Below are 15,617 nucleotides of genomic sequence, written 5' to 3' on the forward strand. Positions count from 1 at the left end.
ACTATTTTCTTCTTTAAATATTTCCCAAATGATGTTTAATAGAGCAAGGAAATTTTCACAGTATATCTGATAATATTTTTTCATCTAGAAAAAGTCTTATTTGTTTTATTAAATAAGAATAAAAGCAGTTTTTATTTTTTTAACAACACTTTAGGGTCAATATTAATAGCCTCTTTAAGCTAAATATTTTTTTCATAAGTCTACAGAACAAACCATCGTTATACAATAACTTGCCCAATTGCCCTAACCTGTCTAGTCAACCTAATTAACCTAGTTAAGTCTTTAAATGTCACTTTAAGCTGTATAGAAGTATCTTGAAAACTATCTAGTAAAATATAATTTACAGTCATCATGGCAAAGATAAAATAGATCAGTTATTAGAAATGAGTTATTAAAAGTAATATGTTTAGAAATGTGTTGAAAAATTATCCGTTAAACAGAAATTAAAAAAATAAACAGGGGGCTAATATCTCAGGGGGGGGGGTTTAATTCTGACTTTAACTGTATATAAATGAAGAGTTCAGATGCAAAAACCTTGATGTGCCTTCTGTAATTGTCTTCCACAATGAGCATTTTTCTCAGCCTCTTTTGTTTATGTTCAATCATTTCATGTTAAAAGCAATTTAAAAAAAAACATTCTTTGCCATAAAAGTGAAATTACTGAACCAAGGCATGGGAGCCTGAGAAAAATGTTTTTGCATCTGAACTCTTTTTACATACACACACACACACACACACACACACACACACACACACAATATATATATATATATATATATATATAGTGTACATTTCAAAACTTGAATCAGATATATCATTAATTGCTTGATTAAAATTATTATTAGTATTCACATTGCTTGTGACATATTACTTTACAGGGACATTCATTTAAAATAATTTTATGGCTGCTGCAACACACACAGTAACAGCAGAACACTCTTATTTGTTGCCGAGCACTAAACTGAAACTGCATTCATTAACTGACTCTGTGCTGATAAATATGTGCTATACATGAAATAAATGATTAAAATGCTCATGATTAAGTATGACACATGGTCATAAATGAAGTTTTAGGTTAAGTTAAATTTATCCGATATATGACTCGGGCTTCAAAAACCACATCTTCACACTTAATTTGTGTGGATGTACATGTACTCAAGTGTGTGAAGTGTGAATTAAGATAATTTTAGAGGTGTAAATACATCAGCACAGCTCATGCTCTTTTCTTTTTTTTTCTTTTTGGTTTAATAATTTCGCTTTGTTATATATATTAGACTGTAAAATATTATATCGCATTACCATTTAGAGTTATTCTGACACACTGGACAAAGCAAGAATGACCTACAGTAGGACCTTCTTGAAAGTGCCTCCATACATTTGTGCATATATATATATATATATATATATATATATATATATATATATATATATATATATATATATATATATATATATATATATATATATATATATAATATTTTTAAAGTTTTGAAAGCACTTAATGGGTTTAGCTTGGTTATAAATTGCATTGGAAAGCATAGCTTTTCTGAAAAAAAAAAACAACAACAATGTGAACTGTGGAACAACTAGTTGCATTTATTGTCCCTGTTATACAAATATAAATATGCTGTAACATCAATTACAATTGTTATATTATATATGTATGCATGTGTCAACTGGTCTAATAATTTTGATTAAAACAATCACCTTTTAATGCATTTTTAAGTTAATTTCTCATTGAATGTAGACAGTTTTTTAAACAGTTATATTCAATAAAACACGAATTTGGTCTTCTAACATCATCAGGAGTTCACTGTAAAAAAATTATACAGTCAATTAGTTCTGACAGCATATGTTTTAGGTCATTGTAACTTATTAAACTAAGTTAACCCTGTTCAATACTAATTTGGTCTCAAAACATCATCAGTAGTAGAAATTTAATACATTGAAATTCAAATGTGATGCAATCAAACGTGATACAAACTACAAATTTTCACCAGTTTTGTCTTTACAATTTAATTTTACATTTAAAATGTTCCCCTTACACATAGACTGCGATTTTGTTAAATTTACTCCTGTTTTGTCTTTGGTACTGTATAATCTAATATAAGTACACAACATAGGCTATATTGCATTGCATATGAAGAGTTCAGATGCAAAAACCTCTGTAATTTGTAACCATTTGTAATTTACAATGAGCATTTTTCTTTGCCTCGTTTATTGATATGCAGTAATTTCATGTTTCAAGTGATAAAAATAACCCATTCTTTGCCATAAAAGTGAAATCACTGAATCAAGACAGGAGCCTGAGAAAAATGCGAGATTTGTGAGAGGTGTACTCATTTATATGCTAGAGAATCACATCTCTACGTCAGAGATATAGTACACATCTCTACGAAAGATACAAACAACACAGACAACGCAATTTTCCTACATTTCATGTTCAATATAGTGTGTCAACAGAGCCGTTAACAAAACTCCTCTCACAAACAGATAAGACTGAACACGAAAGTGCGCGCGCAACGCTGGTAAAATATTAGTCTACTAGCCTACTCCTCCTCCTCCTACTATTACTAATAATAAAATAAAAAAAATAAATACATAAATAAATAAATAAATAAATAAATAAATAATTGAAAAGTTTTAGTCGGCTACGGTTGTTTATAAAGGATTAAGAAAATAGCAAATGCTTGTAAATATTCATCGAGATTAGACTTCAAGGTAGGTTTCGAAGTGACATTTTCTAATCTGTTTTTTTTTTTTTTACTGAACATTCACAATTATTAAATTAAACATTAAATTATTACGTTTTTAAGAGTGCAGGACAAGAAACTCAAATTAGTCTACGTACTGTAGGCTATTTAAACGAATGAAATACAAACATTATGAGTATCCAGCAGAGGGCGCCCTGTCCTTAAGGATGCCCAGAAGGTGCAGACTACCGACCACATCAGCCACCTGACAACTGTTTTAAGCGTTTTGTTGTTATAATTATCATAAAAAATAAGTATTTGTATTGCTTTAAGTGGGGTAACATCCCCAAACAAATGAGATTAACACAATAAGCAGAGACCTTAATGAATCTTTTAAGACTGAAGATATTGAAGAAAAACATGAATTTACCATTATTGTAAATATAAGATTTGACAACCAACCTGGCAATGTGCACAAGTGCCTTATTTAGATCACTTTAGATATTTCCAAAACACATCAAACTTTCTTAACTCTCCTTAATTTTCCATTTAAAGCCTTCATATCTTTAGTAAATATCTGAAGATGAGCAATAAAGACCAGGTCAAGGGTGAAAGGAGACAATTATCTGACCTTCAGAATGTCTCATCGGAACAATCAGCAAGACACCTTTTTTTTCATAAGCACACAATCACACACCCACTGAAAGACGTATGTGAGGGACATGTGGGCCATGGTGTAGACCCATCGGCTCGGTGTTAAAACACAGACAGGGGCATGTGGGCTGATCTCATAAAGAGGCGAACAGACAGCCTCTAACTTTTAATCACACTTCACACCAAAGAGAAGCCACGAGTCAGAGTGGAGAGCTTTTAATCAACACTGCGCAGCAGGTGAGGCGCTCGGGGTCACACACAGAAAGACAAGGGTTTGATGTGTGGACAATCGGCTGGTTCATGTAATGAAGAGCATCCTTCGTCATGTCTAATCTGGGTGACCGGACGAGGATCTGTGAGAAGCTGTGAAGGTAAGGGACCGGGGGTTTTGTGTGTCCATTAGTGGTCATCTTTGAACTCTCTTATGAAGGTGTTAGGTAATGACCAGAAGAAAGAGGAAAAAAAAAAACTTCCTTTAACTTTCTCTAGAACTTGAGATGAGTTAAACTGAGTGTCATATAAATAAATAAATATATATACACATTTAAAATGACGCTGGCCTTACTTTAACGAACAAGATATTTACCTAAAACTTCCTCAGACACACAAACTAGTATAGCACAAACATATTTCTCTCAACGCGACTCAAATGCGGTGGGTGATGTACACACCTAACCATATAAACTCTTGTTTGCTGTAACCTTTGGTTTAATGACCATTACAAGCCTCAGATTTTCTAATCTCAGACTGAAAGCACACACTGCATTATTCAGTACACAAATGTGTAAACCCTGCAATATCAGATTAAATTGTGTTACTTTTTGCAGAACTACTTGGTATTGTAGGATTTTTTATGATGTTTAATAGTGGTACTGCATATCATGTTATATAAAATCAATGCAATTTTGGATAAGATTTATAAGCAGACCTTCCGAACACAGATAGCTTTAGTTTTTTTTTTTTTTTTTTTAAGTGAAGGATTTTTGTGAGACTGGTAAATGTGGGTAGTTTTTGTAAGGGTATGTGGTGTGGCATCATGAAGATGACTTCAAGTAAAGATTAGATAATTCATGTCTGATGTAACCGCGGCTTGCATTGAGCATCGTTCTGCATCTTATGCCAAGCCTATAATTAATTGCGATTACAAATCGATTCATAAACCTCAAACATCAGTTTGCGTAAAATGTGAGGTCAGACGAGAATGGCGAAATGTAATCGTGCACAAAGAAGACTTGTCATGATCAACAGATTAAATACACGTATAGTAACTAATAAAACAGAATCTTAAAAGGATAGTTCACCTAAAATGTACTCATCCTCAAGTAGTTATAAAAATTTACATGTTTCTTTCGTCTGCAGATCATTTGAAAAAAGCTGATAAACTGTAATCATTGACATGCATAGTAGGAAAAACAAATTCTATGGACGTCAACGGTTATCAGCATTCTTCAAAATATCTTCTTTTGTACTCAACAAAAGAAAGAAACTCTTAACAGGTTTATAACAACTAAAGGGAGTGTAAATGATGCTTGGATTTAAAAAATTTTTTGGTGAACTGACCCTTAGATATTTGTAAATTTCAAGCCACAACATTTAGTAAAATCTTTTAATCATATAGCTTTAGATCTGGTATTACTGACTGAAGCTTAATATATTTTATATTGTTGGAATACATGAAGAACAATGAATATCTGCAATGCAACAGTATAATTTCAAGGAATAGAACTTTTTGTTTAAATAAACAGACGTTATTTTTTTCTATGAAAACATCAGAAGCTCCTATATAAAAAACAACTGAGAAAAAATAACATAAAAAATAACATAACTTATAATAACGATAGGCCAGGAAACAAAGATGTACAGAGAAGCAGGTGGTGAAGGCAAAAAGCAACAGATTGGACGTCAAAAAGGAGAAGTCTAAGAGTTAGTTACTGAAAAGCACCATCTAAACTTAGAGCGTCAGTAAGAAGCAGGTGCAGGCCTGACTGAAGCCTCTGGGGGCCTTTCGACTTACAACTACAGTCATCGAAATCTGGATTCGATACTATTTAGCAAATGCTGCTGGCTACAAAGATTAAAAAAGCCATTGAATATTTTAGCCGTTATTTTCCTGGAAAAAAGAGGGCATGTTGACCATCTGTTACAACGTGCCGAAATTGAGGTTTATACTACTTGGGCTGCAACAACACCACAGAATGGTCTGTGATGTTCTGTTTGCTTTGAGTACAATTTAGGTTAAAATGCAATTAAAATCTGTTATTTTTGTATTCACAGGTCAAATAATATCAAAAACTTTCACATTGTTTCACATTATTTATTTAATTCATGCATTATTATTTATTTTTTCTCTCTTTTTTCAAAGCCTTTTAACATTACCTTAAAGAGTACTGCATTTACATAATTAATATATATATATATATATATATATATATATATATATATATATATATATATATATATATATATATATATATATATATATATAATATATATTTCGATACAATATACCTAACATTTTGTTTCTGATAATACATACAGTAGACAACATTTCAAGCGGATCAAAACCTTTCTATTGAACAACACCTAGTCTTGCCTATGGACAATTTTAATAAAATTCATGATCCACTACTAATGTTGACTACTATATATAAACAGTTACGATGGTTTGTTCTGTACACTATTGACAAAATATATAGCTTAAAAGGGCTAATAATTTTGAATGTTTTTTTTATTTTTTTTTTTATTAAAAACTGCTTTTATTCCAGCCAAAATAAAACAAATAAGACTTTCTGCAGAAAAAAAATATTATCAGACATACATAAATTTCATAAACATCATTTGGGATATATTTAAAAAAAAAAAATGTCCTTAAATTGAAAAGATCTAGTCAAATATTATTTACTGTCATCATGGCAAAGATAAAATAAATAAGTTATTAAAAATAAGCTATTAAACTTATGTTTAGAAATGTGTTGGAAAAATATTCCTTCAGTTAAAGAGAAATTGGGGAAAAAGTAAACAAGGGGTAACTCGAACTTCGTCTGTATATATTTAGTAGTATTAAAGTATAAAATCTGTAATAAAACCCGAGAGTTACAGGCGTTAATCCCATTGGAATTAATAGAATTTAGATAACTCCTTTAAATGTCTTATTTATGATTAAATTACTTTTTCTTGCATTAATTTTCACTTAATGCAAATATTCATTTTTGCAATAGTTCACATTAAATAGGCATACATATGTTTAAATCTACAAACCTTTAAACCAAAAATGTGTGAGACATGGGAAAAAGGTTAAACGGTAAAATATAACAAATAATTGTCGAAATTATTCCAGTATTAACTAAATACACTTCATACATGAAGCATTGTATTTTTAATTGTTATTTCTCATTTAAAAAATTATTAAATACAAAACAAATAAAACATTGACGTTACATCATTTCCAAAGTTTCATTCTCTTTGTAAAAACTTTATTCATTCCAGACTAAAATCCATATGCAGTATGAGGGTTAATTGTGAGACAGACTGATAATTAGACTGATTTTTTTATGTTTGTGCATGCCACACTGCAAGGCAAATTGCATTTCAAGAGCCTTTCTGGTTTTTAGTGTAACTTCTATTCATTGTATACTCACACAGGAAGGGGAAAAGCATGTGAACGACTTCTTTTGACTTTCTCTTTGTGTGCATGTGTATATGTGTGTGTGTGTGTGTGTGTGTGTGTGTGTCTGTGGCACAGCGACAAAGCAGGCAGAAATTATATTTAGCCACACAGCATGTCACCATCACCGCACCTAAACTGCTAGCATATGCTATGAGTGCATGTCCGCATTAGCAGGCTGGCAGACAACAAAAAAAAGCACCCACAATTAGTACGCAAAGCCTATCACAAATTTACATTTCCCCAGAGAAGGGCTTTCGAAATCTGTTAGATGTTTAGCAACAAACAGATTTGGTTGAAAATGCCTGCAAGATGCCAGCCAAAAGTAAGCAACTTATTTAAAATGCACGCCAGTTTCACATATTACTAACTGCAGAAAAAAAAACAGGGTGGTATTACTGGCTACAAGACTCACTATGGATGTGTTATAATCATGAAATATCCGAAACACAAGGTGAGAACTTTGCCTGCCTCTTAAGGCTGTGTGTTAGGAAAGGAGCAGCAGATGTGTCGATGTGAAACAACTCATGAATTTGACACTCAAATAGCGCTGCTGATAACTATCCAGCCATTTAACACAGTTGCACCTACACTTTGACACATCACTAAGAAATGTTGACTGATAAAGAGAATTAGGTTAGTTTTGGAGTAGAACCGCATGTCGCTGTGGTTAGCTCACCACTGTGGCCCACAAAATGATTTAAAAAAGGGGGGTTGATTGCTAGCTAACACTAGCTCTTCATCATTTAAATCATAGGTCTGAAACTCAAGTCCTGGAGGTCCGCAGCTTTGTACAGTTTTGCTCCAACCCTATCAAACACAGCTGATCCAAATAACTGAGGTGTTTAGAAGAGTCATGAACACCTTAATTCGTTGGATCTGCTGTGTTTGATCAGGGTTGGAGCAAAACTGTGCAGAGCTACGACCTAAGATTTTAATTATTTTTCAATTCAAATTTAGTCAATGGAAATTCTCGCACCGTACAACCACACATCCATAAAGGTGTTAGGTGCAAGAACTTCCATTGACCAATTTTCCATTGAAGGAATGCAGCGTTAGTGGTCAAGATTTTTGCTTGCCCTGCCAAAATGTTCACTAGCCCAACCAAAAAAAGAAGTTATTTCTTATTATTATTTCTTAGCCAGATATTTTAAATATTGTGTCAAAAGCCAAGCATAATTGTATGCATACACTTTTTATTCAGCACAAATTGAAATAGAACCAACAATTCTAAAACAATTATAATTGTGAGGAAACTAAATTTGGAAATAAATTAAATTAATGAATAAATAAATAAATAAATACATATACAAAAAAATTGCACTTAAACTTAGACACCCACAGACATTGCCAACAAATATAAAGAGGTAAAGAGGCTATGAGAGGTCAGACTTTCTCATATATAGCCTCATTTCAGTTGTCATGTTTTGTAAAAATCTATCTGTCGAATGAATCATTCTATTAAAAAATCATTGGCCAGAATTATGCATTATAGGCTTAAAGGGGACCTATGGTGAAAAATCTACCTTTCAAGCTGTTTAGACAGACATGTGTGTAGGTATAGTGCAGGGATGTCCAACTCAATTCCCGGAGGGCCGCAGCCCTGCACAGTTTAGTTCCAACCCTGCACCAACACACTTACCTGTAGGTTTCAAACAAGCCTAAAGGACTTAATTAGTAAGATCAGGTGTGTCTAATTAGAGTTGGAACTAAACTGTGCAGGGCTGCGGCCCTCCAGGAATTGAGTTTGACATCCCTGGTATAGTGTATAGACCGTCATATTGGGGGGATATAAACACAGCCACACACCCTTGCTCTATTTTGGGATGTAGGGCTTATTGGGCTCAACACAAGAGCCTTCATTGTCAACAGAGATTTTACATTTAGTGGCCATTTGCGCTGAACACGTCGTGAATGAAACGTATCGTTTAAAACCTATCAAGATCCAGGCCATTAAAAACAGCTGATCCACCGAATCTTTCATCACTCTCTCCGAAAACAATCGGATGATCTCGGCTGACGGATCAACATTCACCACATGATTGCTCTCATCAGCGCCATTGTTTGTAACTTTAGGTGGGTTTGCAAACCTGTGTACTTTTCATTGCTTCTTCCTTAAACTTCAGCTGTTTGCCTTTCCTGCGATCACAGAAGCTCCCTGTCATCTCAAGTAGGTGCAGCTGGAAAGTGTGAGCCCATTGGAATAAAAAAAAGAGTTATAATAAAATTAGTATTCAATAAGTTCCTCATAAGTCTATGTGAAAAATAGTTTGATTTGCTTTGATAAAAACTGGTAAAAAAGCACTGGTATTTTCTTTTAGAAAACTAGTTTATCATCAAGTTCTACATCACAGTACAGCTGAATTTGTTTGCACAAACACGCATGCTAACAATGGTCAGAGTAGCACCACATTGTAGGCTTGGTCTCATAGCTGTGGTTTGAGCGAACGTCCACAATTCACCGCCTCCCCACCAAGACCACGCCCTTCTTCTGCTACATTCAACAAACACACAAGGTTTCATTGATGCATAGCGTGGCCTAAGTCTTTTGTTTTAACTTTGTAGTAAATGCACATGCACCTTGCTGTCACACTCTGAGCCCAGATTCCCAGCTCATAAAAAGGCAGAAAAGATAAAAGAAATGGACGAACAGGATGTGGTTAGCCTACATCAAAACTCACTCACTCTGTTAACTTGGAGAAAGGTTCTGATGAAAGAAAAAAGAAACCACAGTGAGGGAGGGGTTTGCTGAACGAATCGCGCACAGCGCAAGACCTCAAGGTCTGCCCAAACCGTGATGCTACTGTGGAGATTTTGAGCATGCATTTAAAATTATTTATTTTGCTACACTTGTAAATAGGTCTCAATTTTGCATAACCTATAGAAAAGGTGTAGTTAGATAAACTATTATAGAAAACTGGAACTAAAATGATTGTTACTTAAACGAATAGTTCACCCAGAAATAAAAACAAATCTGTCATAATTTTTTCAGTGTCCACTTTATCCAAACCTTTACGAGTTTCATCTTTCTGCTGAACACAAAAAAAAAGGTTTTTTTAAAGAATGAATAAAAAAATAAAACAAAAACTTAAAACTAAAATAACTGACAAATAGCAAGAAATCAAATTAAATAAATAAATCAAATAAAATCAAAATCAAAATCAAATTGAATAAATATATATATATATATATATATATATATATATATATATATATATATATATATATATATATATATATATATATATATCAGGGTTCTTTTTTCACTGGCCCCACCAAAAAAAAAAAAAAGAAGTTAATAGCTATTTGACTGTGCGTGTGTGTGTGTGTGTGTGTGTGTGTGTGTATGTATATATATATATATATATGTATATATATATATATATATATATATATATATATATATATATATATATATATATATATATATATATATATTGATGGCCCCACAAATCACAATAATATCGGGTTTGCAAAATGACACTTGCATTGACATTGTGTTACTTAATTCATGACTGAAGTCTTGACAAGTGTCCAATTGCTACATAATGATGTAGTTCAGTAGGTTTATGCTGTTAAGAAAATTAATACAGGAGATTCACACAACTAAGTGGAAGGAAATTATGTTTCTAACCTTTCATCCGGAAAGGAAGCTAAGATTAACAAGTGTCAGAACAGAGACCAAATACAATGTGTCAATGACATCAGACGGGAAGTAGGTCCTTACAGTTGGCAGCATAGTGTTTGGTAGCATTAGATCTCTCGGTCTCTCACAGACAATCATTCCTCCATTGGTAACCCACTAAAAGATGGCACGTTAGACAGTGTGGGGGTTCCTGGAACCCCAAGTGGGATGATTTGGTTTTCCACCGTGTCTGAATCACCCCAGTGGTCACACTTATGTCAAATTTTGCACACGCCTCCAACTTTGACAACACTCCATTGTCACTTCATCATCAGGCTGTTGCTGTTAACCTAGCTCGAGCATTTTAAGCATATGCCAATACTAAAACACAGAGAAATTTAATTGCGACAATTGTAAAGACTTTAATGTAACAAGAGTGCGGCTACTCAACTAACTAGCACTACACAACAACAGTCACCACAAGGGGATTTTTCGTTGCTGTTGTTTTGTTACCTCATGTATTCATCTAATGACAGGAACATTTCAGAATTGTGTTCATACAAGAACACCTGTGACCAAATTGGTCTCTAGTAAGCTGGGTAAAGTTCAAGCAGTTTAACACTCATAACTTCATGCTGATTGTATTGATTACAGCTCAGCCAGCAAGACCACCTGCAAAAGAAATAACTGTGCTTTTTTGTTATAGGTTAATCACCTGCTGATGGTATGACTGGGAAGTGCGACTGATATCTGACTAACTTCACGTGTCCCACACAGAAAGAGAGCAGGTGCATCTTGAGTGAAACCAATCAGAAAAGCTCTACCTGTTGAAAATGGAGTCTGCTTTCTCACAAATGAGGTGGGACCATGAGGGAGAGTCTGAAGAAATGTCTCTGCGTGCTTTGGGATTGCGCCGCAAACGGGAATTCATTCCCGAGGACAAGAAAGATGCCATGTACTGGGAGAAACGCCGCAAGAACAATGAAGCGGCAAAGCGCTCGAGGGAGAAACGAAGGGTCAGTGACTACATGTTAGAGACTCGATTGGTTTCTCTGAGTGAGGAAAATGCTCGTCTACGAGCCGAGCTGTTGGCACTGAGGCTTCGGTGTGGAATGCTCAACCCTGGAACCCCCTACTCTTCATCTCAAAGCGCTCTATCTCAGCTTCACGCCTTGGCGCCACAACCTCTGGTTTCCTACCCAGATAAAGACCTCTCTTGGGGTAGAAGACAAGACAGAGAGACTTCCAATCTGTCAGGGATCCAAAAGTCACCCATCTGTCTAGGTACTCATCCAGGATCAGCATTCCTGCCCACACACCCAATGGCCATAAGAAGAAATCACCCCTATTTACTAGAATTCCCAAGTGTCCATTCTCCTACAGCCACACCTTTACTCTTTCCTCCGCAACTCAGCCCACCAACCACCACATGGGCAGGACGACCCTTGCTTCAGCCTGGGAATCACAGGATCTTGTCAGATGAGGAGGGTGAGCAGCAGGTACCAGCAGATTCCAGTTCTGCACTGCCCCACAAACTGAGACTGAAGACGCAAACCTCACAGTTCAAGGACAATGGAGCCAAATCGGCATCTCCCATCCCAGTGTACTTGTCAGATTGAAAACAAACCCTAGGCCAAAACAACTCAGCAGTTGTGAGTCATAAGTATGATGAACTTTGGCTATTTTCCAGGAAGTTTGTTGTAAATAGTCTCGATAAAAAAAAAGAAAGAAAAAATGTTCCAAAGGTCAAAGTTTCTAAAACAGATTTGAAGAGTCATATTTCCATTATTGTTGAGGAAAGAGGCAGACTTTTAATGATATAATGGCACCTATGCATTTCTGAGTACTTGAAATTTGCCATTTGTTTTTGTACCTTTTAAGAAGACATGAATAGACTACAAGAAGAATAGCATAAGATATTAAGACTTATCCCATTTAGGACTCATCAGCCCTCAACTGAGCATGTGCAACATCCAATGCACTATAATTTGAACTCTTTTAACATGCATTTTAATGTTTTCTTTAACATCTTTTCATGCATTTCGCAAAATAAAACATGAATATAAAGATTCTAAATGGTCTAAAAATTATGTTAACCAGCAAATCAGATACATGCAAAAGAGACCAAAATGATATCTTAAGGAAACTGACCATGTCTCAGAGTTAAAAAGGTGGTGTTGCAGTACTGACAATACTTATTGTTTGTTTAGGTCACTTCCATTATGTGAATCACAGGTGTTTGATATGGTTCTCGTGCCTTAAAAGGTGTTCATGCACAAAGTTATGTCATCTGTGACCAATAAATGTGCTTGCTTGTATTTGAAAAGAAGTGCTGCAAATATTGTGATATTGCTGTCATGAATATTTTGAATATTACTCTACATGTGTACAGTGCCTTCACATAGTATACCAGCTGTAAACTAGCCCTAATATTTTACATGGATATTAACTGACTTTGTCAAGAAGTAGCTGTGTTCCTGTGAACTCTGGAGATTCTTAATAAATTGTACAAGTGTATTTTTTTTTACAATCAGAAACTTACCTCTATAACTGTTAAAGCCAAACCACTTCCATTTTCAGTATTTCAAGGGCTTTCATCATATTTCTGAGCCATTCTAATGAGTCATTGGACTGATTTGAGCTTGTTCATTATAAACTGAAAACTTTTCTGTCATGTTGAACACCACTTATGTTATGAAAGCCTTTTTCAACCTTTCTAGTTATGTTCAGGAATGACTTGTCTATGCTAGCAGTTTAGGAGTTAGCACCCATAGCTGTTGACATGTGAAATGATGATTAACAATAGCCAATACCTTAAATAGTCGACCTTGTCAACTGACAACTCATTTTCTTTTAGATAAAGCATACATGTTTGAAAGAAAATTACCTTTGATCAAGTTGTCTAAGATTCACATCTCATTTTGTGAATTATAGAAAAATATAATGAATTAATTCAGAATTTAATCATTAAAAAGGAAGAAATAAGCCAGGAAAACCTACTGCAAGTGTTTTTCTCATCATCAGGTTTTTAGTTAGCTAATTACTACAAAGAAAAAAAAAATAATACAAATGGTGATTTAGTAGTCTCACTTAGTTTATTTAGCATTTTTATGCTACATTAAGTTGGTAAGGTACTGTCTCTCTCTATAATCTCATTATGTTAGTCGTGACTTATGTTTTTTTATTTAGGTTGTTTTTTTCCTGATGTTTTTCTTTAATCTTATGCATACTTTTCACTCACATTCTTCACATTTTGTCATGTTGCATTAAGTTTTAAATCTATCAGTTTTTATTTTTCACAATAAAATGCAATTTAAAATATCAGCCTTTTGACTTTATTTCCTGTAAACAACAACATATTTCAGTCACCAGGCCTGAACATGCATAATTGTTAGTGTGTGTAACGTAATACAACTAAAGCCAAATTTCTATATTTAATTTTTTTTTTTTTTTTCAATTACAACTAACTTACTAAAGCAATTCAAGTTTCAGTGTCTTGGTGAATAGCCTAGTCAATTCTAGCAAATCTGTGAAACTGTGATTGGCTATTTCAGCAGATGTGTGATTCTCAAATATATTTTTTTCCGTTTTTTTTTAACAAACAGTGACAAGTTTGGTTTCCTGCACCGACAAATGGCAGATAATCATGGAGGATTGAACACCGTTTAACTTCCATGTGCAAAATATTTTGCATCTAATTTTCAATTCAGGCTATATGTTGACACAAACACCAACTTTAAGAAAAGTGTCTTGTGTGAAAACTTAAGTCATGTTGCATTAAGTTTTAAATCATTCAGTTTTTAATTTTCGCAATAAAATGTGATTTAAAAATAATTGGAAAATCAGCCTTTTGACTTTATTTATTGCAAACCACATTTCAGTCACCAGGCCTGAACCTGAACGCACATGAATATTATTGATAGCTTGTGTAACCTACACAAATTAAAGCCACATTTCTATATTCCAGTTTATACCAACTTATTCATCAAACTAATTAAAATGTTCAGCGTTTAGATGTATTTATTGTCAATTCTGTCCAAAACTCTGGCCATGTCAGCAGATGTGTGATAATCAAAGAATATTATATTGAAACGCACCAAAAAGCGAAGCTCGGTTAAACACGTTTAACTTTCATCTGCGAAATATTAAAATAACTATTCGTCTAGTTTTACTTTACTTTACTTTTAGGCTATATGAAGAAAAGTGTTTTGTGGACACTTACGGTGGATCGAGGCTCTTAGATAAGTCGGTTTCAGACTACTGAATGATCTGGCATTGATTGTTTGGCGCGATTTTGCATTCACAGTGGTATGAACCTTTATAGGGGTGGTCAAATGTAAATTTATATCACTTATTATTTTAGTTGTTAAAACTATTAGTACGTAAAATACAGATTAGCAAACTATTAATCAGTGTTTAAAAGGTCTGACCACCCATTTTGTTTTGACGTCTTTCGGGCAGTACAAACGTTAATTGGGCGGTCAAAACCTCTTATGAGTCGCCCTCTGTGTTTGTCTCTTGTGCATCGGTCTCTTTCGTCGTGTTATAAGCGCGCGGCGCTCCTTCACAGAGGGGCTGCTGTGGTTCCAGAGTGTGAAAAGGGGGCCTACGTGCAAGTTTCAGCGGCGCATGGTGGTGGGAAAGGGGGAGAGGGGCTTTCTCAGCACTAGTGAGTCATAGTTAATGATAAATCGTGATATCCACAGAAATGCCCGCAAACACACAGTGAGGAGAGCGAACAACGGCGCGCTTCATACTGTATCCTACCACTAAAAGCAAGTGGGTTATTGACTTGCGTAACAAACTTGTACACAAAGTAATCTTGCATAACCATGACATTTTTTATACCTTCGGTTATTTTAGCATTTTTGTTGTTTAGAATTAGATTTGACTGTCACTTGACTGAAACTTCATTTTCGATTAAATCAACCTGAGACGAGGGGAGAGAAGTAGCCTGGAGAAGAAAAATAGGAAGTTAAAG

The 15,617-nt window shown here is 34.3% G+C and overlaps 1 protein-coding gene across 2 annotated transcripts; it reads left to right on the plus strand.

Moving 5' to 3' along the window:
• The first annotated feature begins 3,386 nt into the window (after nucleotides 1-3,386).
• nfil3-4 (nuclear factor, interleukin 3 regulated, member 4) lies at nucleotides 3,387-14,462 on the plus strand. 2 transcript variants are annotated; one of them, XM_068216186.2, is made up of 2 exons: nucleotides 3,387-3,718; nucleotides 11,343-14,462. In XM_068216186.2, the coding sequence occupies exon 2, from the start codon at nucleotides 11,470-11,472 to the stop codon at nucleotides 12,253-12,255; it is 786 nt and encodes a 261-aa protein (XP_068072287.2). In that variant the 5' UTR covers nucleotides 3,387-3,718; nucleotides 11,343-11,469; the 3' UTR covers nucleotides 12,256-14,462. The 2 variants fall into 2 exon arrangements, with proteins under 2 accessions (XP_068072287.2, NP_001183995.1); NM_001197066.1 differs by lacking the exon at nucleotides 3,387-3,718 and having other exon boundaries at nucleotides 11,470-12,255.
• Nucleotides 14,463-15,617: the final 1,155 nt, after the last annotated feature.

Source organism: Danio rerio, chromosome 22 (assembly GCF_049306965.1).
Source record: "Danio rerio strain Tuebingen ecotype United States chromosome 22, GRCz12tu, whole genome shotgun sequence".
NCBI lineage: Eukaryota > Metazoa > Chordata > Actinopteri > Cypriniformes > Danionidae > Danio > Danio rerio.